Genomic DNA, 23,120 nt, shown 5'->3' on the forward strand with positions numbered 1-23,120 from the left:
GCCAAGCTGCCCGGCCCCCAGCTGCCGTGAGGAGGGAGCGGGGGGGGGGGGGCTCTCTGGGTGTCCCTGCTCAATGCACGAAGCCCCGCCCCGGCCCCCTTGGCCAGCCCCCGGCTGGCGGACGGGGAGGGGGGGCTGCACACCTGGTCGGGGAGGCGGCCAGCCGCAGCTCCTCCCAGGGTTGCCCGGCAACCAGGCGCCAGCGTCCCCGGAGCCCACGCCGCACACCTGTGCCCAGCCCTGTTGGGTCTCCCTCAGAGCCGGGCGTCCCGGGAGCCCGGGCCTAATTCCCCGAAACTGCCAGCACCACGCCTCAGCCACAATGAACATCGTCCTCTCCAGGTGAGTGCCACGCTGGGGACTGGGGGCCCGGGGTGGGGGGCGCAGGGGTGAAAGGTCGAGGGAGGCGGGGCTCCAGACCGCCGTGCCTCCGCTCTGGGGCTGGTATGTGGCAGGCAAAGCACGGGCGCCATTTCCTGACTTCCTTCCTCACCCCTCAAAAGCCGCTCTGCCTTGCCCCCCCACTTCTGTGGAGCCCCAACCCTCTCTACCCACCCCTCCCTCCAGGCTCCAGCCTCCACCACGCTGCAGCTACGTTGCAGGCCCACATCTGATCCCATCCTTTAAAAACAGGCGGCTGGTGGGCACCGTGGCTCACGCTTGTAATCCTACCTGGGGGGGAGGGGAGCTGTGGCTGTGGCCTGCCCTGGTCCCCGCCCACTGGGGCCATGTCACCTCCCGAGCTGAGCCGGCCAGCCCCGGAGGCGCTGGGGTTCTGCAGGGACCGCGGGTGTGGCTGGCTGCCTGTCTCAGGCCGGGGCTCCGCAGGGACAGCCAGGTGAGGATCATGGAGAGCACCGTGGCCAATGCCGAGAAGCACTTCGGCCAGTTCTGCTCGCTGCTGGCCTCCTACACGCGCAAGACGGCCCGGCTGCGGGACACGGCTGACCAGCTGGTCAAGCAGCTCATCGACTTCGCCAACACCGAGAGCCCCGCGCTGCGGGCCGCCGTGAGGGGCCTGGCGGAGGACCTGGCCAAGCTGCAGGACTACCGGCAGGCCGAGGTGCGTGGGGCCGCAGCCTTCCCGCCGGGGGGGGGTCTCCCTGGCCGCCCCGAGGGACCAGCCAGCGGTGCTTGCTGCTCGGCTCTGCCCGGTGCTCCTCGGGGTGTGAGGTCTGGGGCCCGGGGACCCTCAGAGAGGCTGCGGCTCGGCCTCGGCCAGCTGCACTGGGGGTGCCTTGCAGGTGGAGCGGCTGGAGGCCAAGGTGGTCAGCCCGCTGCAGCAATACGGAGCCCAGATAAAGCAGACCCGGGTGAGTGGGGCGCTGTGGACGGGTGGTAGCGGCCCCCCCCAGCAGGGTCCCCGGCACATAACCGCCTCTTCTCCACAGGCAGAGATCAAGAAATGTAAACGTGTCCAAAACAATGAGATCAAACAGCTGCAGAAGCTGGAGAAACTGAGGCAGAGGTCACCCTCGGATCGGCAAATGATTGTATCCTTCCTGGCACCTCCCCCCCTCCCCCTGCATGCACGCTCCCTGTGTTTTCAGCCCCAGGTCCCCTGGGGGGGAGGCTGCCAAGGAGCCGCCCAGCAGGCCACAGGGGTTCCCCTGGCTCCTTAACAGCCTGCCCAGTGCCAGGTGAGTGGCCGGGGTTCGTCGGGGGCCGGCGGCATGGCAGGCGGGTAAGGAGACCGTGGGCAGAGCCCTAGCTGCACCTGGGGGGGGGCACAGGGGCTCAGGAGAGCTGTGCGTCCGGCAAGCCACGCGTGGGCTTTGGTTCTTCATCAGCGACACCCTGGGCGCGAGTTGGGGGGGGAGGAGGGCCTCAGCGGTGCTGGGAAGCAGGCTCGGGACCGGAGAGCAAGGCCCGCAGGCTGAGGCCTGGGGGGGGAGCAGGGCCCGCAGGCTGAGGCCTGGGGGGGGAGCAAGGCCCGCAGGCGGGGGGGGGGGGAGCAGGGCCCGCAGGCTGAGGCCTGGGGAGGAGGGGGTGGTCGCCGCTGCCCGTGTGTCACTGAGTGACCTTGGCAGGGCCCTGTCCTCACCACTTCTTGGAGCTGAGCCACAGCTCACCTGGGCGTTTTTGGCCTCTGAGATCTCGGGGTGTCACGGCTGGAAGGATCCCCTGCACACGTTAGGTTCGGGGCCACGGAATGTTAGCTTAAACATCGCGAGCATGCTCAGTCCTTCCAGATCGGGTCAGAAGTCACCACCGGTGCCTCCCAGCTGCACCCAGGGCAAGGCTGCACCCTTTGGGGGCTCCAGGGGTCCCCAAGAAACCCCATCACCATTTTTACCTTCCACAGACACTAACATCCTCATCCCCAGCCTGCCTTCCATAGCTTCCCCCGCTTCTCCTGGGAACCCCGGGGCGGCTTGGAGTCACCCTGGGGTACCAGGGAGCCCAGGAGGCCCCCGCCCGGGGGAGGCTGCCATCTGCACCCTACAGGCCCTGTCCGCTGTGCCACTGAGGCCTGGGAAGCAGGCGGCCTTGCTGTCTCTTGTTCAGAGTACGGAAAATCAGGCTCAGAGAGGGTGAGGGGCCTGCCTACGCCACCCAGCGCATGAGCAGGCCCAACTACCCCTTCAGCCATGGTTCCTCTCGGCCCTTCCCTCCATGAGCAAGAAGGCTAGCCACCCCAAGAGGCTGGAGAGCGCCCCGCCAGAGGCTGCCAGGGGTCACACACTCCCTGACTCCTCTCCCTTCCGCAACCCTGGGCCAGGCGGAGAGCCACGCACAGCGGGCGTCGGTGGACACCAGCCGCACCACCCACCAGCTGGAGGGGACGGTGGACGCCTTCCAGGAGCGGAAGCTGCAGGACCTCCAGGTGGGGTGTCGACGCTCTGTGCACGCACACACACGGTGTGGGCGCACGCACCTGTGTTTGCACCTGTGTGTGTCCAGGCGGACCCCGAGCCCGGCCCCCGGGACACCCAGGCCGGGCCTGCCGCGCTGCCTGGAGCGAGGCCCAGCGCTCGGGGCCTCTGACATTCCTGGGGCGGCGCCCCTAGCTCGGGCCGTCGCGTCCTTCGTGGTTTTCTTTGTTCGTCAATTTAACAAAAGCCGCTCCATGCCAGGCGTGGCGCCTGCTCCCGGGCCGTGTGTACCCAGCCAGGCCGCGGCCAGGGCTGGCACCCCGCGGCTGAGCCCGGGAGGAACACTGCCGAAGTGCCTGGCACCGCCGCTCCACGGCAGGGAGCTGGGACCCGAGCGGCTGGGGCCCGTGGCTCAGCCTCCAGAGCAGGTTTAGTGGGGAGAGACTTACCCCAGCCCTCCCAGAAAGCCCCCCGAGGTTTAAATGAGGGAGAATCAAGAGCTTGGAGAAACGCATTCTCTTTGTAAACCACATCGGATTTCGGGTCTATCAGCTGCAGCCGCGTTTACAAACAGCCGTGGAAAGCGGGTGTGGCGCAGGCCTCTTACCTGCTTGCTCTCTGCAAATCTTCCTGGAGGCACAGCCCTGGCCCCACCAGGCACAGCCGGCCTGCTCTGCCCGGCTCCCCACGGGCTGTGGAACTGCTCATGGCGCAGAGCAGATGGGAAGAGGCCCTTCCTGCTCAGGAGCCAGAGGCAGCACCCAGCCCCTGAACCTGACCCCAGGGTCCGCCTGCTCCGCCCAGCCGGCAGGAGGCTGCTGGTGGAACTCAGGTGCTCCCACTCCACTGGGCCTCCCCTCTCCTCCCCTTCCCTTCCTTTTCCCTCCCCTTCCCTTCACACCCCTCCCCTCCCCTCCACCACAGGGCTGAAAATGGGCTAGAGGTTTCCTGCGTGAACTCCTTCCTGGACGGAACTTAACCCAAAGGGATCAGAGCAGGGTGACCAGGGAGAGAAAGCAGAATGGGGTGCATCCAAGGAAACAGAGGAGGGCATGCAGAACCTTCTGGAAGGTTTGCTGTCCAGGGTGCAGAGCGGTGTCCTCCATGAGTACTAGGTCAGGTCCCGGGCCCTGGCCCCTCTGGTTCAAACACAATAAATCACTGCTGGCTGAGTAGACTTTCCCTGCAGGCCAAGCCCCCTCCCCAGCCCCGACTGTCAGGCTCTGGGGTGACAGGTGTGTTCCTGCAATGTGACTCGGTTTCCCCCACAGAGGATTTTCTTGGACTTTGTGAGCATCGAGATGATCTTCCACGCCAAGGCCATCGAGATCTACTCCCATGCCTCCCAGACCCTGGAAAACTACGACCTGGAGGGAGACCTGCAGGTGGGTCCGGCCTGTCCTGCTCTGGGAGGGGGGGGAAGGGGGAGGGGAGTTTCAATTTTGGGTCTCACCGGGGATTGAACCCATGGCCTCAGAATGCTTGAAACCACCGGAGCCACGCCCCCAGCCCTGTTCTTCGGCGATTCTATAACTGACGCCTTGTTCTTGTGAGCTGCCAGGGCCGACCGGGCGGTGGGCGGGGCTCTGTGCGGGTCTTGGCATGCTCATCCTCTCCCGTGCCCAGGATTGAAGACAGATGACGATGCCCCCCAGACCTAGACCCCCGGGGGAGCCGCACCAAAGACTTAACTTGCAGCCCCCAGGAGCTCCTGCAAAACCCAGCACCCACTTCCTAGCAGCCTGGTTTTCCTGCTCTCCTTTCCTTATCCTGATTTTCTTTATCTCGCCACACCTCGCCTTCCCTTACCACGTCGCTGGCCGCAGGTTACCAGGCCTGTGACACTCTGTTTTAGGATGAGGGTGATTTTCCTGTGTGCCTATGGACACGTTGCCTAGCCTCTCTGAGCCTCCGTTTTCTATGTATGAAATGGTGTGTCCATGTCCACTTTCAGGACAGCTGTGGAGATGTAAATAGGAGCTGCACAAACAGGCCTCTGTCCCCCTCCCCCTTTCATCCAACCCCCCCCCCCCCGCTGTCTCTCCGGCAGGATTTTAGAGACAAGATGCGCGGTGCGTGTGGACAGGGCAGGGCCAGCAGCTCTCCCTGTGTGCCCTGGGCTCCTGCTAGCCAGGTGAGCAAAGTGGGGGCAGGCAAGGGTGGCCGAGACCTGGAGATCCGATGAAGGGAGGGTGCTGCGGGCAGGACGGGGCTGTGGGGTCTGGAGAGGCTTGGCCTTGAAGTGGAACCAACACAGCTAGCCACAGCCCAAGCCCGCCAGGCAGGCATGGGACCCAGGGAGGAGTGATGGAGAGCCAGCCGTGACCAGACCTGGGGGGGTCAGTGACGGGGGGGAGGGGGGGACGGTGACCCAGTGGGAGCAGCGACCCAGGGAGCAGCAGTGACCGGGGGGCTCTCCCCCTCTAAAGACGGTAGAGGGGAGGTGGACCAGGTCAGGCTGTCTTGGTCCAAACCCACTGGTTCCAGCTGTGTGATCTTGGGGTACCCTGTGTCCTCTCTGGGCATGAGGAACCCCCCTCCCCAGCAGAAGAGGCTGGTGAGCAGAGCACGCTCCTTCCAGAGCTGTGGTGCACACGGGCGGTCAGCCGGTCTATGTGAAACCCTCAGCCCAGCCCCGGGGAGCCGCGGGCCGGGGCTGCCGTTCCCGTTGATGCCTCCGCTGTCACTGACGTCTGTCGTTACCTAGAGCGCCTAGAGCACGCTGCAGAGCCAGAGAAAAGAAGAGGCGGCAGGCGCGGCCGACCCGGCCGAGAACGACCCCCTGGAGGACCTCGGGGGACAGGGGCGGGGGCGCCGGAACTAGGAAGAGATTCCTGGCAAGAGTCAGAAGGACCAGTGTCCGCAGGGAGCGTGGGCTGGCCCGGCTTGCCTCATCTGCACCCACACTGTTTGCCTGGCACACAGTAGGTGGGGAGGGAGCCCCACGTGGCTCTCACTGAGCCGGAGCAGGGGACTCACCACGCATCACGTGGCAAGCAGCGTGGGTTCGCTTCCTGCGCTGTCCAGATGGAGCGCCACAAGTTGGGGGGCTTGGACATCAGAGAGTCCATTCCCGCACCCTCTGCAGGCCGACGCCCAGCGGCACCGTGCGGCTGGTGGGGAGGAGCGGCCGTCTGTCCCGCACCTCGGTCGGCTTCTGCAGGGCGGGCAGCTGCTCGTCCATGTCCTGCAGGTGCGCCGCCTGCTTCTGCCCCCCCCCCAGGGTTTTCCCTGGGGGGTCACGGCAAGACCACCGCCATCAGACACCTCAGCTCACCTCCTCCAGAAAGCCTCCCCTGACTGCAACCAGCCAGGAGTCCCGACACCATCCAATGGTGGATGCAGTAGTGTTGTGCGCAGATCTCCTGCGCGTCTATACCGCATGGACACACATACATTGTCTATTACACACGTGAGCTTTCAAAAACGTCAGCTGTGTCTCCACTGCGCGGATCCGGTCTGAAGAGGAGGTCCCATAGCTGGTGGTCTTGAAGAGGAGGCTGGCCAGCTGAGTTTGGGCTCCCCTCTTTTTGGCCGGCGGGTGGGAGGGAAGGGGGAGGAGCTGCTGCCTCCTTTGCCCTGTTTATCGCTACCTCTTCTGAGTGCTTTGCCTGAGAACACAAAGCGCCAACATTGCTTCCTGACACCTGAGAGCCTTGTCCTGCCCCAGCCCAGGTGAGGGGCTCAGGAGGGACGGGATCCAGGGGAGACACCATACGGGGCCCCCCAGGACGCAGGACCCCTGGGACACAGGGCCCCGGGATGCAGGGAGGGGACCTAGCCTACCTTGGGTCAGGGGCATACAGATTGTAGCGAAACACTGCTCAGAAGTTATTTCCATTTCTCTTACATTTAGTTTGGTGGCTTTTGAATGACACATTTTAAGTTCCTTCTTGTTTAAAAAAATTAGAAAGTTTAGCGCTCTTTCTGTCTGCAGGAAGCAGATGGTAGCGTCAGGTAGCGGTGGTAGGTGTCGGGTACCGGTGGCGGGCATTAGGTAGTGGTGGCGGCTGTCATGTAGAGGTGGTAGGCATCAGGCACTGGTGGCAGGCGTCAGGTAGGGGTGGCGGGCGGCAGGTACCAGTAGACCGTTTTCTCTTAGGGAAACGTGTGCAGGCTGAGCCCCGCCGGCCCAGCCCACTCTTCATCCTGGCAGTGGGGAGCCAGCCTGCCACCGAGTATCAGGCACATGTCCGGTCCTCTCGGGCGGGGAGGGGATCCCTGTCCTCCAGGGCCCTGGAGACAGACCCCTTCCATCAGAGACACGGGTCTGGAGTAGCCGTGTCCCCCTTGAACCCACAGGCTCCGGCCCGTCTAGGCTACTGGCCAGTTTGGGGGGAACCAGAGAGTAGGAAGCCCCAAGCTCCCCCCCCCCCCGCCCCCGTCAGCTGTCGAGTGAGCTGGGGGGATGAGGCCCGCGTGCCTCCCCAGAGCCCTCCAGTGGGCAGCAGGACGGCTGGGCTCCGAGGGCGGCAGGAGGGCCCCTGGGGGGGGGGCAGGGGAGCCTCCTGTCTGCAGAGCGGCTTGGCGCGATCCTCCCAGTGTGAAAGCAGCGGACCACACTGGCTTTTGAAAGATCGTTTATTTCAGGTCCCGCCCTGGAGCCCAGGGAGCTGGATGCGTGTTTTTTCTGGCAGGAGACAGGTTTAGTGCCAGCGGCTCAGAGACCTTCCGCCCTGACACTTTCTCAACCTGGAAGTGGAATTTTAGAGCGTGACTCACAGGACACGAGGTTACTCTGCCACGTGACTCCCAAGTCCTGGCGTGGTGGCCGAGGGGCTTGCTGTAAGACAGTCCGAGGGTGGGGGCACAGGGCGGGGTGTGGCCGGGGGCTCAGACCACCGGGTCCCCCCTCTACAACTCCCTGGGGGCCAAATGTTGGGCTCGTCCATTTCAAGACCACCCAGCCCTGCTCCGGCCCCTCCCACAGCAGGACCTAAGGGAGGGCACCTTCTCTCTCTCCCCATGTCCAACCACGGGGCCTCAGCTCCCAGGGCCGGCCCCACCGCCAGAGCCGGGCGCCCTTCTTTCCATGAGTGCTGTGCATCCAGAGCAAGGCGGGAGGGGCCTGGCTGGGTGGATCTTTCTAGATAAAGTGCAATACACCTGAGGAAGGGCGGGGGAGGTTCCGCTGTTCTTGGCCACCTTTCTGACATTGTGGGGAGGGACGGGAAGAGCGAGAAGACGGCACTGTACTGGTCCCTGCGATTCACACGTCCCTGCAGGTCAGACAGGGACATCTGAATCGGCGGCTAGGGGCAGGGCCGCGCTGCTCCGGGCTCCAGGTGTTGTCTGCCAGGACGGCACTTCACTTTGGAGCTCCCTGCACCAAGCCTCTGCTCCTGAGCTCAGCGGGTGGCCACAGCAGCCGGTGTGCATCCACCAGGGGCCCCAGCCCACCTGCTGGGCCTGAAGATGTGCGGGGGGGGGGGGCGGAGGGGGGGGAGGAGGGGGGAAACACACAAAGCAAAACGATCACCCAAGCAGGGGGGTGGGCAACCTCCGGAGCTCCAGCAGCTTCGCTGGCATGCTGAGGAGTTGGGAGCGAGTCCTGGGGAGCAGCACCGGGGCTGAGCGCAGCAGGCCATGCCGGTGGAGGGCGGCTTCCCTCCCGGGAGCTAGCATGTGCGGATGGGGGGGAGACACACGGAAAGCCACGGCATTCCTCTCCACTGGGGTTTGGAGGGTCTGTGTGGGGCACAGCCAGGGGAGGTCAGGCTGCTCCTCTCCCCCAAAGCTCAGTCAGGGCGCCGCCATGGACCCTGCAGCTGCTGCCCAGGGACCTTCTCCTACTCAGGGCGCCTGGAGCACAGCAGGGGACTGCGGGGGAGGGCAGGGGAGGGGAGGGGAGGGGAGGGCAGGGCAGGGGAGGGGAGGGCAGGGCAGGGGAGGGGAGGGCAGGGCAGGGCAGGGCAGGGCAGGGCAGGGGAGGGCAGGGGAGGGGAGGGCAGGGGAGGGCAGGGGAGGGGAGGGCAGGGGAGGGCAGGGGAGGGCAGGGCAGGGGAGGGCAGGGCAGGGCAGGGGAGGGCAGGGCAGGGCAGGGGAGGGCAGGGCAGGGCAGGGGAGGGCAGGGGAGGGCAGGGCAGGGCAGGGGAGGGCAGGGCAGGGCAGGGGAGGGCAGGGGAGGGCAGGGGAGGGCAGGGGCGCAGTGTCCGAGGCGGCACACCAGCAAGCAGGCTGCCGCAGCCGAGCACACTCCCGTCCTGCCCATGAGCCACGGCCTCCGGCCTGGGCGCCACCGGCTCCAGCGCCCCAACCTGGCACTGCCCAAAGCCCAACCTCCTGGAGGACACATGTTCCATGGCCCAGCCTTGCTCCGCTCTAGAACATTCTGGGAGGCACGGACCTCGGGGAAGCCTCGGGCACAGACGTGGGTTTGTGGTTCTCACAAGACAGTTCATGACTGAATGGAGGGAGGGAGGAGGGGCCATGAAGGGCAAAAGGAGGCATTCAAGGTCAGCGGAGAACAGGAGCAGAAAAGAGGTAGCGCAGGGCAGGCGGGCCCTCGGGCCACGCCTTTGTCCCACAGGCTAGATGAGGCCACTTCTGACTGGGGGGGGGGGGGAGAGGGGGACGGGAGGGAGACTACAGAGCCCGGGGCTGTGGAGGGTGGACGTGCCTCCTGTCCTGTGGTGGTCACCGTGCTCAGAGCTCAGTCAATCAGGACCAGTCTGCTCAGAGGTCAGCCAAGCCCCTGGCTCAGCCCACGGGGCAGCCAGAGCCCGCCAGGGTGCAGGAAGGGCCCTGTGGGCTGCTGCTGGGGCCTTCCCGTCCCAGCTGTGCGGATGGATGCCTAGCCCTCGGCCTGTGATGCGTGGAACTTTCTCCACTTCTGAAGGAGGCTGGGCTGGGCAGACAGTCTGAGGGTCTACGAAGACGCCAGGCGAGGCTGGAGTTTGTCACACACCGCCACGGCGGCCTCTGCGGCAGGGAGGCCCGTCGGGGCAGGGAGGCCCGTCCGGGGCAGGGAGGCCCGTCCGCGGCCCTGTCTCTCTCAAGGAGTGCATGTCCCCTCCCTGAGCTCCTTGCACTCCAGGGTCCCATCACGGTGGGAGGTGGGGCCAAGCGGGAGCCACAAACGGCCAAGAGCAGCCACGAGCCGCCTCCTTAGACACAGCTGCACCGCAACCCTGTGCCCGCCAGGCCCTGGCCCACAGCCTGCAGGGCCGCCGCCGCCTCCTCCTCCTCCTCCTCCTCCTCCTCCTCCTCCTCCTCCTCCTCCTCCTCCTCCTCCTCCTCCTCCCTCGGTCTCGTCTCGCAAGCCTGGCTCGCTGGGGGCAGAAGGTCCCGAGGACGCCATGTACAGGGGCGGGGGCAGATGGGGCGGGCAGCGGGGGTCTTCTAACCGCTACGTGGAGGCGGCTCTGGGTGCCGCTGCTGTCATGCGGGTTATGGTGGAGGCCCGCAGCCTCCTACTCAGCGGCCATCTGCTCGATGTGGTCGCTAAGCAGCTTGTATTGCTCTGGAAAAGAAAGCAGGGTTAGGGGAGGAGGAAGGGCGGGAAGCCATGGCCGCTCCCCTCTCACCTCCTCAGCCACAACTAAGGATGGGCTGCTGACCCCTGAGCCGCAGCGCCCGGGCCGCCCTGTCCCGTCCCCGGCAGGGCTGTGCCCCGAGTGAACAGGGATGCGGTATGAGCACAGAGGGGCCTGGGTGGGGAATTGGCACATGGCTTTCCTGGGAATGGGGCTGTGGAGTGCAGCCCCAGAAGCTTCTGGAAGTGCATGTGGTCTGATGGTCTGATGCTGGGGGCTGCGTGAGGGGGAGGAGGTGGCCGCCGCTGGCAAGGCGGGGCTGCACCGACTGGCGGGGGACACACACCCTGGCGCCTCCTGAGGCCATGAACTTGGGGGCAGGATAGAAACGTCTTCTAAAACACTCAGGCAAGGCCTTTGGGCCCAGGAGAAGCAGCAGCTGTGGCAGATCACGGCACATGAAGTGTGAGGAAACGCAGACCCCCTCGCCGCCCCCCTGGCCCCTGTGGCAGGGCAGTTTGGGAAGCAAACAGGCCGGGGACTGGCTGTGGCTGGAGTCTGTCTCTGCAGGGCACCGCCCGCGATCCCGCTCTCCCACCCACCGCACTGTCCCCCTGTCCAGGTGGAGCAGGGGCCTGGCACCCACCAACTCGGGGGAGGCTCGGAAACCAGCCACGTAGGTTCAGCGGCGTGTCTAAGTGGCAGGCATGCGGCCTTCGCAGAGCGGGAACCTAATGGCCGGAGTCCCCCTGCGCCCCCGGCCCGGCCCAGTCCAGCTCACCCTCGTCCAGGTTGCCGATCACCGCCTGCTTCTTCAGGAAGTCGCTGCACAGCTTCTTGTTCAGTCCGAAGGCCAGCATGTTGTGGGTGAAGGTGCTGGGGGCAGACGGGCACTGTCACCCCTGCTGCCTGGCCCTGGCCGAGAGGACCGACTGGGACGGGAAGACTACTGGTGTGGGCCCCAGCTCTTCCCATGCCGCGCCCCCTGCCAGGCTTACCCCAGCTCTTCCCACGCCGCGGCCCGGCCGGTGCCCCCCGCCAGCCTCACCCCAGCTCTTCCCATGCCACGGCCCGGCCGGTGCCCCCCGCCAGCCTTACCCCAGCTGCCCGAAGGCGATGTTCTCGTTGAACCGCAGGCTGTCGTCCCGCTCCTCGGGGGTCATGTGGCACCACTTTTCCCTGCGGGCACAGGGGGGCAGCCCGGCCTCAGACGGGCCCCAGGCTCGGCCCACCCCGCTCCACCCCCAACGTGAGGCCGCTCCTCAACCACGGCCTCCACCAGAGCCTGCCAGACCCGGATGCTGAGGCGCACACACAAGGGTGTGCTCCTTCCTCTGAGCCCCGAACCATCGCATGTCCCCGGCCTGCAGCCGTGACGGGACGCAGCCATCCACGGGGGCCCGGGCCACCTCACAGAGGCCCACAGGGGGAGGGCCCGCCTGTGCCCGGAAGCCAGTGCACGCTGCTCTGCGGCCGGCTGTGCGGCTGGTGTCTACGGGAGATGCAGGCCCTTCCCAGAGGCCTCTGCCCCCAGACCTGCTCACCCCCGCTCTGTCCTGCCCTTAGCGCCTCCACCGTCCTTCCCCATGGCGCAAGGAGACCCTCCTCTAGAAGCAGAGCCTCCACAAGCCCGGCTCTGCCCGGCTCCAGAGCGCAGCGCAGCGCAGGCCGCAGGCAGAGAGTGGGGGCCCGGGAAGGGTGCCACCTCGCGTTCCCTGCCTGGCCTGGGCGAGGGCTTGGGGGGTCTCCCTGTTCACACTGTGCATCTAGACAGGTACAGGCACCAAGGTGGGCGCCAGAGCCGCCCACCGCCAGCTCGCGGCCCCTGCTGCCTGGCTCCTGCTCGTCCCCAGCAAGGCTCCAGCACAAAGTCCTTCTGGGAGGACGGAGGGAGGCGGAGGGAGGGGGGAGGGAGGGGGGAGGGGGAGGGGGAGGACCGTCAGAGGTGGGAGGAGCTTGTGCTGGCCCACACCCCACACCCCATGGGGACAACACTGGATGGGATGGGCGGGCCCCAATAGAGGAGAGGAAGAGGAGAAAGGGAAAGGAGGAGAGAGTAGTCAGGGGTAGAGAAGCAGAGGGAGAGAAAGCCCAGGGGACGGAGCCCAGCTCCTCTGCACCCTGCTGGCCCGCTGGCCCGAGGGACACACCACTGGCTCTGCTGGGCAGAGGTCACCCGGCAGAGGTCACCCGGCAGAGGTCACCCGGCAGAGGTCACCCGGCAGAGGTCACCTGGAGCCTTGGCACGGGAGCCGCCCACGAGGAACCCCTCCGCCCCCCCACCTGGTGCGCCACCGGGGGTCGTGCCCAGCCCCGCTGCCCCTCCCCCTCCCCGCCCCAGTCCTCAGGACTACCCGGGCACACACGTCCCCTGGCACCTGGCCTGCCGTGTGCTGCTGTGCACCGCGACCCCTGCCCGACCCCAGGCCAAATGGGCACGGCTCCCCTGGAGCTGTGAGCACAATATCCCTTGCTGCAGCTGGGGGGAACCCCACTGTTAACCTGACTCAGGGGAGAGGGGGGAGCACGAGTGGCCGAGGCTGGGCTGGCGGGGCTTCCTGAGCATCCCCCACCCCCCAGGCCCAGCCCTGACACTGGCTAAGCTCCTGCATTCTGAGGGGTTCTAACGGGTTCTGGATGCACCAAGGCCTGCTGCTGCCGTGGCAGGTGGGTGGTGCCGAGGTCTGTCGCCGTGCTGGCCGCTCCTGGGAGGGCCTGGGCGGCTGAGAGCACTCTTAGCTCTCGGACAGGCCAGAGGTGTGGAGTCCGCATGGGGCTCAGCCGGCTGTCCCCTCAGCTGGGCTCAGGACAGGCCATCTGGGTGGCAGCAGCGCTGGCCAGCCGCAGGGAGGCCACAATGCTCCCCAACTCTGGGCCTGGGCTACCGTCCGGAAAGCCTTGTTCCTGGGGCCTGCGCATTCCAGGCCTGTCTGCTGGCGCCAGGTCGGTTACCGGCCACAGCTCCTTCCAAGTTCCTAACGAGGCTGCCGCAACCCCGCTCCAGGGGTAGGCGGTGGAGCCAGCTCTGGGGCTAGCCCAGGCCAAAATGTAAGGCCCTATCTGGAAAATAACCAAAGCAAAAAGGACTGAAACACGCTTCAAGGGGGAGAGTGCCTACCTAGCAAGTGGAGGGCCCTGAGCTCAAAGCCCCATGATCGCTAAAAGGAAAAAGAAAAAGGTTTCTCATGACAACACACCGCAAGCTCATCTCCAGTGAAAGGAGGCGCCTTGCGCTGTGAACGCGCCGCACGTCGAAAGGCCGAACTTCAACCGAGCACACACCACCCAGGCTTCAGGCCCCGCCAGCGCTTGCAGGAAGCAGTCCCCGTCTGGCTCCTCAGGGGTCCCCTCTGCTCCCACAGCCTCCCCATCACCCAGCGGCTAGAGGCGAGACCCCCAGACCTGCTGGCCTGCAGGCCCTCCGTGCAGAGACCACACAGCTCCTGCCCGTTGCCTCTCAGCCGGGTGAATTTCCTGGTTGTGGACCCATGGGAGTCCACGATGGATTAGAGGTGGGCACAGAGGCCGAGTGGCCAGTAGAGGGCGCCACAGGCCCCGAGCTTGAATGGGCTTCCAGACTGCTGCCCTTTGCCCAGAACATGCTCCCGTGGCTCCAGTACCACAAGTGTTTTCTGGCTGCCTTGGTGAGAAGGTCCCACCTGTGCAGGCCCTGGCCTTGTTGCCAGCCTGCCCTGGGGCTGGCTGGCCTCCCCAGGGACACCCTCCCTGCCCTGCAGAGCCTTCCACAGCCCCGCTGTAAAAGGGAACGGAGTCACATGACACACACACCTCTTCTCCTCCTGCTCTCCAGCATCCCCTCTGGAGCGGCAGCAGAAACAGTAAACAAAGGAATACGTCAAAGTCATGCGCAGTACGCGGCGGGCCAGCAAGCGAGGAGGAGTCATCGCAGGCAGAAGCAGAGGACAGAGCGCGGGGACTGAGACTCCATGGCTACACGCCCCAGGCGCCCTCACCACATCCCCTGGCACAGCCTGGAGCCCTATGTGAGCCCCTGGACCGGATCTCGATCCCACCCGCCCATGCGTTCCCCCAGTGGCCGCCTCAGGGATACTGGGCCAGCCACCTGGCCCCACGGTGGATCTTTGGCCACGCTGGTGTGGAATGGGATTCAGCCATGGGCTGGCAGACAGAGCCTCCAGCCAGCTTCGCTCAGCCCCTTCTTCCTGACATGGATGGAAAGAGGCTCGTGGCCACCCCAGTGACAGAGAAGACAAGGTGCCACCAGGGCTCAGAGAGGCTCAGTTCAAAGTCTCAGGACTGGCCAGCTAGTAAGGGCACCCAGGGCTGGCACCGCTTCCTCAGGGTTGCTGTCTCTGGCTGCCCCGTGGCTTATCTTAGTCAGAGGGTGCCAGGCACGGCCCGGGCCAGGGCCAGGTCCCTTCCTGCTGCTGTGCTTTCTGAACAAGTCCTGGAGTCCCGAGGCGCAGCCCACCCTCAGGGCGGTGCGTGGCCTGCGCCGGCAGCAGCTGACCGTGCCAGGACAGCTGTGCTTCCAGGGCTCAGCGTTCGCACAGCGAGCAGTGGAGGCAGGGGAGGTGGGCTTATTCAGTGGGGTCTGAGCTTTCAAGACATCCCCAGGGTTCAGTGTCTGCACGGTGAGAAGCTGGCGTGGGGAGGGGGTGGGGGGGCTGGCCTCATTCTGCGGGGCCTGTGTTTCCGGGAGGGCCGGGCCAGGCCAGGTCATGCCAGAGCCCAGGACAGAAGCGCTCGTGCAAGCTGGGCACCACCACGTGGGCCCCTCAGGAGTCGGTGGGCTGCAGGGTGGTGGAGTGGAGGACGCAGGGCCAGGGCAGCTCAGCCCTTCTCTGTGGCTCTCGCCAGTCACCGGGAAACAAAGCCATACCCTGGTCCTCTTCCCCAGGGAAATGGACCACACCTGGCTCCTACCTGGTGGTGGGAGATCGCTTCCTCCTCTCACAATGGACAGCGTCAAAGAAGGCCGCGTTCCAGAACCTCAGCGTGTGCCTGTAGGAGGAGACACGGAAAAGCTGGAGGACACTGGTCTGAGCTGCTCCTCACTGCCACGCGGAGCCTCCCGCATCAGCACTTTGCTAAGCAGCCGAGGAGAGGCAGGGCGGAGGAGAAGACAGCGTGCGTCACCGTGAATAAAGCATCTTCCATGTTTTCATGGGTCCTGGCCCAGCACCCACACTGGGGTTGATCCACAGCTCCCAGGTGAAATGGACGCTGTTCTCAGAGTACTCATGGCCGTGCACTCATCACTGCTCACTGTCCAGCTCCAGAATGCTCCCCCCCACGTCCATTAGGAATCACTCTTTACACACGCCACCACGCCCTCCATCTCAGCCGTGGCAGCTCAAGGTCTGCCTCTAGGGTTTCCCCTCTGCGGGGCATTCTGTGCGTGTGGGCGCGCGTAACCTGCGGCCTCTGGGTCTGCCTTCCCTAAGCATGACAGGGTCCACGTGTGGCAGAGGCTCTGCAGGCATCCAGGTCCCCCCCTTTCGGAGGGCAGGTAGCACTATGGTGTAGACAGACCACATTTTGCCTCTTTTCTCCTGGTGGTGGCCATCTACGCTGTCTCTTTGGGGCTTCTCTGCACAGTGCTGCTATAAGCCTCTGTGCAAGGCATCCACGTGGCCACGTAGACCTAGAACATGGACCCAGAGCACAGTGGCTGGTCACGTGGTCACTGTGCTAACCTCTGAGGGCCTGCCCCGTGCATATTCCCACCAGCGGGGAGAGCACCACCATCTCCACATCCTCGCCTGCACTGAGTAGCATGCGTGTTCCCCTGTGGCTGCCCTACCACTGATGTGGCTGATCTCCAGTACTGCTGACAGACCCGCAGGCGGTGAGGAGGAGCTGTAGGAGGCACTGCCCCTGGTCAGCAGGGAAGGGGTGTGGCGGCCTTACCAGATGGGCTGCTGCTTCAGGTGTGTGTACAGGTAGATCTTCTCCCCCTTCTGCTCAGCCTCGGGGCTGGACAAGGTCTCTGTAGGAGGGAGAAAGGTTATAAAGACACATGGTCAAAATTCCACAGCAGCTGGGCTCCAGTGGCTCACGCTGAAAATCCAACTACTCAGGAAGCTGAGTTCTGAGGATCATGGTTCAAAGCCAGTCCAGGCAGGAAAGTTCATGAGACTCTTTTTTTTTTTTTTGGGGGGGGGGGTCCGGTCGTGGCCTGAACTCTGGGCCTGGGCGCTGTCCCTCATCTCTTCAGCTCAAGGCTAGCGCTCTACCACTTGAGCCACAGCGCCACTTCCGGCTTTTTTTATTTTTGCTTATGTGGTGCTGAGGAATGGAACCCAGGGTCTCATGCATTGCAAGGCAAGCGCTCTACCACTGAGCCACCTTCCCAGCCCTCCATGAGACTCTTATCTCCAAAAATCACAGAAAAAGCTAGAAGTGGCGCTGTGGCTCAAGTGGTAGAGTGCTAGCCTTGAGCAAAAGGAGCTCAGGGATGGGGCCCAGGCCCAGCATTAAAGCCCCAGGACTGGCAAAAAAAAAAAAGAAAAAAAAATTCCACAGCAGATTTCCTGCGAGAGAAGGCACGCCACACGTGGCGCTAGAGCTCCTCTGGGGACAGACCTAAAATGACGCCCCCCGAACCTCTCAACAACCCTGGGACTGAGAAGTAGCTTCCTCAGGCATCCATAGACATTCAGTAAGAAAACACAGACCAACTTGTGAACTCTCTAAGGCACCGTTCTGTGTTTAGAGGGAAGCGTAGCCCTGAGCTGTTTCCAACTCCTCTTACTGGCTAACCACAGGCTATAGCCTCTGGTGAGCCGGGAGTCTGGCTTTACAAGGTCCTGCCTCCCCTGCCCTACCCGCGAATGTCCCTCCCCCCTTCCTACGCGGCTATGCCACCAGCTCCTGCGGACAGCACTTACCCGCCTTGGGCTGCCTGTCCTTGGGTTTGTTCTCATCTTCTCTGGAGAAAGAAAAGCCACAGAAATGTCAAATGTGGCCCACTTCATGTTCCCGCCAATCAAAGACACTTGGCACAGCGGAGGCAGGCTGTGTGGCTCCCATTAGAGGTGTTCAGGGACATGCAGGGGTCTTCCTGAGTTCCCTGGCCACTAAGTGCCCCCAGAGAGGAGAGGGTGGGGCAGAGGTGTGATGTCCCCCACTGTCAACTGGCAATCACTGTGGGCTCATCGGTCCAAGAGCCAGCCCTGGACTGCCTGTGTGGGGGAGGACACCACGGGAGGCTGCGGGCACAGAATCCCAGCAGGCCTTGAGCTGGCTACAGCCCGCCCAGCCTCGGAGGCCTCTCCCCACCAGGCAGAGGCTGTCCGGGCCACTCACTCATTCTTCTTGGCCAAAGGTCCCTTGAGCTTGGTCTCCAGCCCCCCGAAGAAGCCCTTCATGTTCTCTGTGTTCTTCAGCAGCCTCTCGGCAATGTCCTTCTTCTCCGCCAGCCAGCTGTTGGCCGACTTCAAGTAGGAGTCGATGCTGCCAGCAGCTCTCTCCCTGGGCTCGGAGGGGAGCAGGTGCGGCTTGCCTGGAGGGAGGGAGGAGATGAAGAGCCAGGTTAGTGCAGCCAGGCAGCGGCTGGCACAGGAGGCTCCTGGGGTGTCTCGGGCTTTCCCTGCCTCGGTGGTGGGAAGCTGTCACCCCAGAGGTAGCCAGAGACATGCCCTTAGGGGCGCTGGGACATGGGAAGGGCACCGGCCATGTGCAGAGGAGTCAGGAAGGAGCTAGGGGGGCGGCAGGCGGCAGCCCGCAGCTGAAGTCTGCCTTTGGACAGTGTGTGCGGTGTGAGGGGACCAGAGGTGTTCCCAGGACAGGGCACGGTCATGGGATCTGGGGGGCGGGGGAGGCCTCAGAGGCAAGTGTGTTTTGTGAAAACATAAAGCTGAGATTCCCCCAGTATTCCCGTCTCCCCCGCCCATGACACCCTGGCCTCATTTCCTGACAGCATGCCTTTCCTTTGCTCTGTGGACTGCGGCGCTGCCCACGGACAGCCCGTGGCCCACCCACTTCCAGTGCCTCACTACTGGCTTGTCCCCTCCCTGTCCTTGGCCTCTGCTCTTTGGAAGCCCACAGCTTTCGCCATGCTGCCAGCTGGCAAGCGGTGGCCTCGGTGGTAGACGTGTGTGGAGGCCAAGGCCGAGCCGGGTCTCACCGATGTGGTAGTAGGTGAAGCACATGGTCATGAGATTCTTGGCGGGGCCGAAGTCATCCATCTGATGGCACCTGGATGGGAAGCAAGGCCCCGATGGTGACTTAATCAAACCGGACTTTAAAACACTCCATAAACACGTTGAAATTAACCCCTCACTCCCAAGACAATGCCACGGAAGGGACAAAAATAGTCCCCCAGAGCCAGCTAGGAGCCTCTTCTGGGTGCACAGCCCAAGGCTGGGTCTGACAGAGTGGGAGAATGCTTTGGTCCCCTAGATGCACTCTGTCACTTTAGGGTGACGATCAGCAAACTGAGCCCAGCTCACATCCACATGCTCAGGCCAGAAGCCACCCCCAGCCTTGCTCCAGCCAGCGGCTCAGGGCCCTCCGCCAGCGGCTCAGGGCCCTCCGCCAGCAGCCTCTGCGCCCTAGGTATCAGCTATAAGTCACACGATGTCTCCACACCACGGGCTGGGAGCCCAGATCCTCAGGGGGTGGCAAAGACAAGGACCAGAGAAGGCCCCACTGTTGGCTCAGTGAGCCTTGGGCAGGGCCTGAGCCAGGAAAGACCTGGGCCACACTGTCCCCTCGCTCCTGGCCCAGGACTGGATTTGGAGAACAAGAATTGTGTCAATACTCGTTGAAAATCAAGACAAACTAGTCCATAAAAGAAACATATTGAACAGTGTGCCAAAACTGTCGAGAATTATTGTTGCTATATTGCACTATACTTAAGGTTACACCTTATGTGTTATGGTTATGAAATATGGATAGATAATTCCATTCAGCAAACAGAACAGGGAAAGCGTGGAAGGAGGTCTATGGCACAGGAATGACTGTAGACTGTCACAGTGCTGACAGTGAGAAAGGCGTGGAATGCAGGAGCGGGATTCATCCTGGCAGATGCGTACACCAGAACGCCACACAGCCACTCAGATGTATGGCGGTGTGTGGGCAGGATTTGCTCCTGGGCCTTGTACTTGCTAGGCAGACACTCTACCTCTTGAACCACACCCCCAGCCTTTTTTGCTTTAGCTTACTGTCCAGGTAGGGTCTCACTTTTTGCTTGGGGCTGGCTTTAGAACATGATCCTCTTACCTCTGTCTCATGTAGCTGGGATGACAGGTGTGTTCTACCACACACAACTTACTTGCTGAGATGAGGCCTTGCTAAGTTTTTGCTCAGCCTATCTTCAAACCACAACCCTCCAGTTCTCTATCTCCAGAGCACCTAGCATAACAGGTGTGAGGACTGCGCCTGGTGAACGCAACGTCCTCTGTGGAGGGGTCCTCATGCTCTGGTCTGTGCCACTTACTGTGGGTTCCACCAGGAGAGGACTGCGGGTGGGAGTAGGGGGTGGGGAAGGGGCTGTTATTGCAAGGAAGCTTGTTTGCCTTTCTTTTCTGTTCCCTTTCATACTTCTCTGTGTAGTTTTTAACCTTGGACAATTATTAGTTTTAAATGAGAGTCATCTAGAATGTAGATGCTACATAGTAGGATTAAGGGCCATTTTCATTAAATAAAGTTATTTAAAAAGTGCTAGTCAAAAAAAAAAAGTGCTAGTCAATTTAAAGAACTAAATGTCTTCCTTTTTTGCCAGTCCTGGGCTTGAACTCAGGGCCTGAGCATTGTCCCTGAGCTTCTGTGCTCAGGGCTAGCACTCTACCACTTGAGCTACAGTGCCCACTTCTGGCTTTCTCTGTGTATGTGGTATTGAGGGATCCAACCCCCCTACATTGGATGCATGCACGCTAGGCAAGCACTCAACACTAAGCTACATTCCCAGCCAAAGAACTAAATTTCTAATGCAATCACAAGACTGATGATCAGAGGGTGAAGTAAAAACTGAAGACACTAATAACATATAACTCCATAAGTACTCCTGTGGTACTTTGTAAAATAAGCGTTCACAAAAATGCGACAGTTGCAAATGTCCGCACAAGGATGCGCACAGGAGGCAGCCTGGAGGCCTGAGGGAACAACTCCAGCGAGGGCTTCCCCTCCCTTCCCTCCCGCCCGTCAGACCCTGACAGCCCTGTGTCCGGGGCTTGGGACACGCCGAGGGAGCGCAGGAAGGGGAGGAAGGATTCCTACCCTCTCTACAATGCGTGCCCACGTTCAAGGGGAGGAGAAAAAGCAAGAGGAATGCAGAGGCCAGAGAATGACAGCTCCAGAGGGTAACATGAGGACTCTGGGGACAGTGGCCTCTGTTTGGAGGGGGAGAGTAAAGGAGGGCCCTTCTCAGACCTAGGAGGAGGAGGAGAATGGGCTTGGTGCCTGTAGGGAGGGCGTGCTCTGCCCCACCACAGCCCTCTTCCCTATCCAGCAGCAGATCTGCCTCCAAGCACCGCAACACCGCTTCCTTCCAGTGTCCCAGGCTTCTATGGTCCAAAGCCAAAAGAAAAAGCAGCAGCTCTAGCAATCTTGGGAGGGAGACTGTGTGGTCACATGGCCCATTCCCTGACAGGTGACAGGTGAGGCAGGAAGGGGCTGCTCTTCTGTCCCCACTCCCCACAGCCCCCTGCTCCACACGGCTTGCCGCGGCTCTCAGTCTGCTCGGGAGGGGTGGCAACCTAGTCGGAGCAGTTCACTGTGGGAAATGCACACACTTCAGAGCTGAGGTGGGGGTGCCAGGGTGTCACACGGGGGGCTGCGCCTGGGACTCGCTGCAGCTCTTTGATCGTTAACACTGGTGAGGACCAGCAGCACGGCTTTCCTGTCACACGTCTCCCTCTGGCTGACGCTGGGCACGGCCGAGCAGCTGTGGGGAGGAGAGGTGGTGGGAACAGCAGCTGTCAGGCCCAGGCTGGGGAGGGGGGTCACTTACTCGAACAGCACCACCGCGAAGGACTGCACCAGGCGGTAGAAGGTGGGCTCGGACACGCACTTGGACTTGCAGCGCTGTGGAGAGAAGCCAGTTGCCTGAGGGTGAGCTGAGGGCTTGCTGGGCTGGCCGGGCCCAAGCCCCCCCCCACGCCCACCTGCACCGGCAGGGGCTCATCAGAGCTGAGACATGTAGGGACTTCACACTGTCACCCACACCTAAAAGCCTGGGAGGACAAACTCGAAACCAACGCTGGCTATTTCTGGCTCATGGATTTGTCGGTAGCTTCTTCTGTATTTTCTTTCTTTTTCTTCTATGAAGACTATATCACTTGGAAAAAATGTCTACTGAATACCTATAAAATTGTTTTGAGCTTTGTTAATACAGTCTTCTTTACATGGCTTTTATTGTCTTGAATATATTATTGATCAGTTGCAAAAACAGAATATTAAAGGTTATTTTTAAGAAATTTGGGGGCTGGGAAGGTGGCTCAGTGGTAGAGTGCTTGCTTTGCATGCATGAGGCCCTGGGTTCGATTCCTCAGCACCACATAAGCAGAAAAAGCCAGAAGTGATGCTCTGGCTCAAGTGTAGAGTGCTAGCCTTGAGCTGAAGACCTGACGGCCAGCTCCCAGGCCCAGAGTTCAGGCCCCACGACTGGCAAAAAAAAAAAAAAGAAAAAAGAAATTCATGGAACCGGTGGTTCATGCCTGTAATCCTAGCAACACAGGAGGCTTAGATCTGAGGATTGTGGTTCAAAGCCAGCCTGGGCAGGAAAGTCCATGAGACTCTTATCTCCAATAAACCACTTAGAAAACCAGAAGTGGTGCTGTGGCTTAAGTGGTAGAGCGCTAACCTTGAGCTGAAGAGATGAGGGACAGCGCCCAGGCCCAGAGTTCAAGCCCCATGACTGACACAAAAAAAGGGAAGAAATTCATGGATGGCCAACATAGGGAAGCTTTTCTGGACCTGGTGGTGCCCCACGAGCGCCTTCCTGTTGTCCTGCTCTACGCCGCCTTTCGGCTGAGCTGCTTCCCCGTGCTGTCTCTTCAGTGGAGTGTGGGTACAGGAAGGAGCTGGGAGTTTGTTACCATTGCTTGCTTCCCACCTGCAGCTCACCTGGGCGCTGACATAGCGCGCAAACCACTCGCGGCCTTTCCCATCCTCACTGCTGCAGTATTCCCCAAACCTGGCCTTCTCTTCCTGGTCCAAATCCTCCCTGAGGAAAGGCAGAAGACAAGGGCAACGGCTCAGTCCTTTGGAACAAAGACTCACAGTGAGGCAAGAGCAGGAGACGGAACGGGGGAGCCCAGCCGCCTGAGTGCCCTCCCCTGCCATCCACAGCACGTATGTGTCGCTCTTCTCACAGAGGCCTGAACTCAGACCAGCTGACCATGGCAGATCAGACCTTGGGTTCTGGAGCCCGCACCCTGCCTGGCTCTGCCCAGGGAGGTCTGAGCCCTAGACCTGAGGAAGCTTTGCTTCTCTTGCAAACACTCAAAAAGGAAGCAGAAGGTTATACACTTCTGTGGTATACTCCTGTAATTCCAGCACTAGGGAGGCAGGAGTTCGAGGTTAGCTTTGGCTACATAGTGAGACCTTATCTTGAAACACAACCCCTCCACCCCACCCCCAGCACCACTGGAAGGCTACAGAGAGGTGGCAGGAGACTGGGAGCAGGCCGCTGCTCAGGAATCACTGGGGACTGGAACGCCGCCACCTTGGGTGGCCTGTACGTTTAATTCCAGCCAGTCACCGCCACCTCTAGCCAGATACCCAAGGAGACAAGCCAGCGAGAAGCCACCCTGGCACAGAAGCCAGGCGGTCTGTCCTTGGATTTGGCAAGGACGAGGTGAGCCGAGCACTGTAGAATGGCTGGGCAGTGGGGAAAACG

At 62.3% G+C, this 23,120-nt stretch overlaps 2 protein-coding genes across 4 annotated transcripts in view; one reads left to right on the forward strand and one right to left on the reverse strand.

Moving 5' to 3' along the window:
* Positions 1–212: 212 nt before the first annotated feature.
* On the forward strand, positions 213–5,523 carry LOC138823498 (CBY1-interacting BAR domain-containing protein 2-like). The gene is made up of 10 exons (XM_070016858.1): positions 213–342; positions 829–1,063; positions 1,245–1,313; positions 1,392–1,493; positions 1,635–1,684; positions 2,342–2,534; positions 2,723–2,827; positions 4,088–4,201; positions 4,867–4,950; positions 5,398–5,523. Exons 1-10 carry the CDS (start codon positions 323–325, stop codon positions 5,521–5,523), a joined length of 1,098 nt encoding a protein of 365 aa, XP_069872959.1. The 5' UTR covers positions 213–322.
* A 4,507-nt stretch (positions 5,524–10,030) lies between these two features.
* Positions 10,031–23,120, reverse strand: part of LOC138823524 (uncharacterized protein KIAA0513) — a 28,618-nt gene continuing 15,528 nt past the window's right edge. For 2 of the 3 annotated variants that reach the window (XM_070016898.1, XM_070016896.1), the window contains 11 exons: positions 22,346–22,445; positions 21,231–21,304; positions 18,405–18,475; positions 17,585–17,780; positions 17,167–17,207; positions 16,187–16,265; positions 15,200–15,277; positions 14,081–14,110; positions 11,390–11,470; positions 11,073–11,167; positions 10,031–10,278 (listed from right to left, as the gene is read on the reverse strand). In XM_070016898.1, coding sequence (XP_069872999.1) covers positions 10,229–10,278; positions 11,073–11,167; positions 11,390–11,470; positions 14,081–14,110; positions 15,200–15,277; positions 16,187–16,265; positions 17,167–17,207; positions 17,585–17,780; positions 18,405–18,475; positions 21,231–21,304; positions 22,346–22,445 — 895 coding nt within the window. In that variant the 3' untranslated portion in view covers positions 10,031–10,228. The remainder of the gene's footprint in view (positions 10,279–11,072; positions 11,168–11,389; positions 11,471–14,080; positions 14,111–15,199; positions 15,278–16,186; positions 16,266–17,166; positions 17,208–17,584; positions 17,781–18,404; positions 18,476–21,230; positions 21,305–22,345; positions 22,446–23,120) is intronic. The other variant, XM_070016897.1, reaches the window with a different exon arrangement.

The sequence above is a fragment of the Dipodomys merriami genome, unplaced genomic scaffold (assembly GCF_024711535.1).
Source record: "Dipodomys merriami isolate MVZ:Mamm:240054 unplaced genomic scaffold, mDipMer1.0.p SCAF_120, whole genome shotgun sequence".
Lineage (NCBI taxonomy): Eukaryota > Metazoa > Chordata > Mammalia > Rodentia > Heteromyidae > Dipodomys > Dipodomys merriami.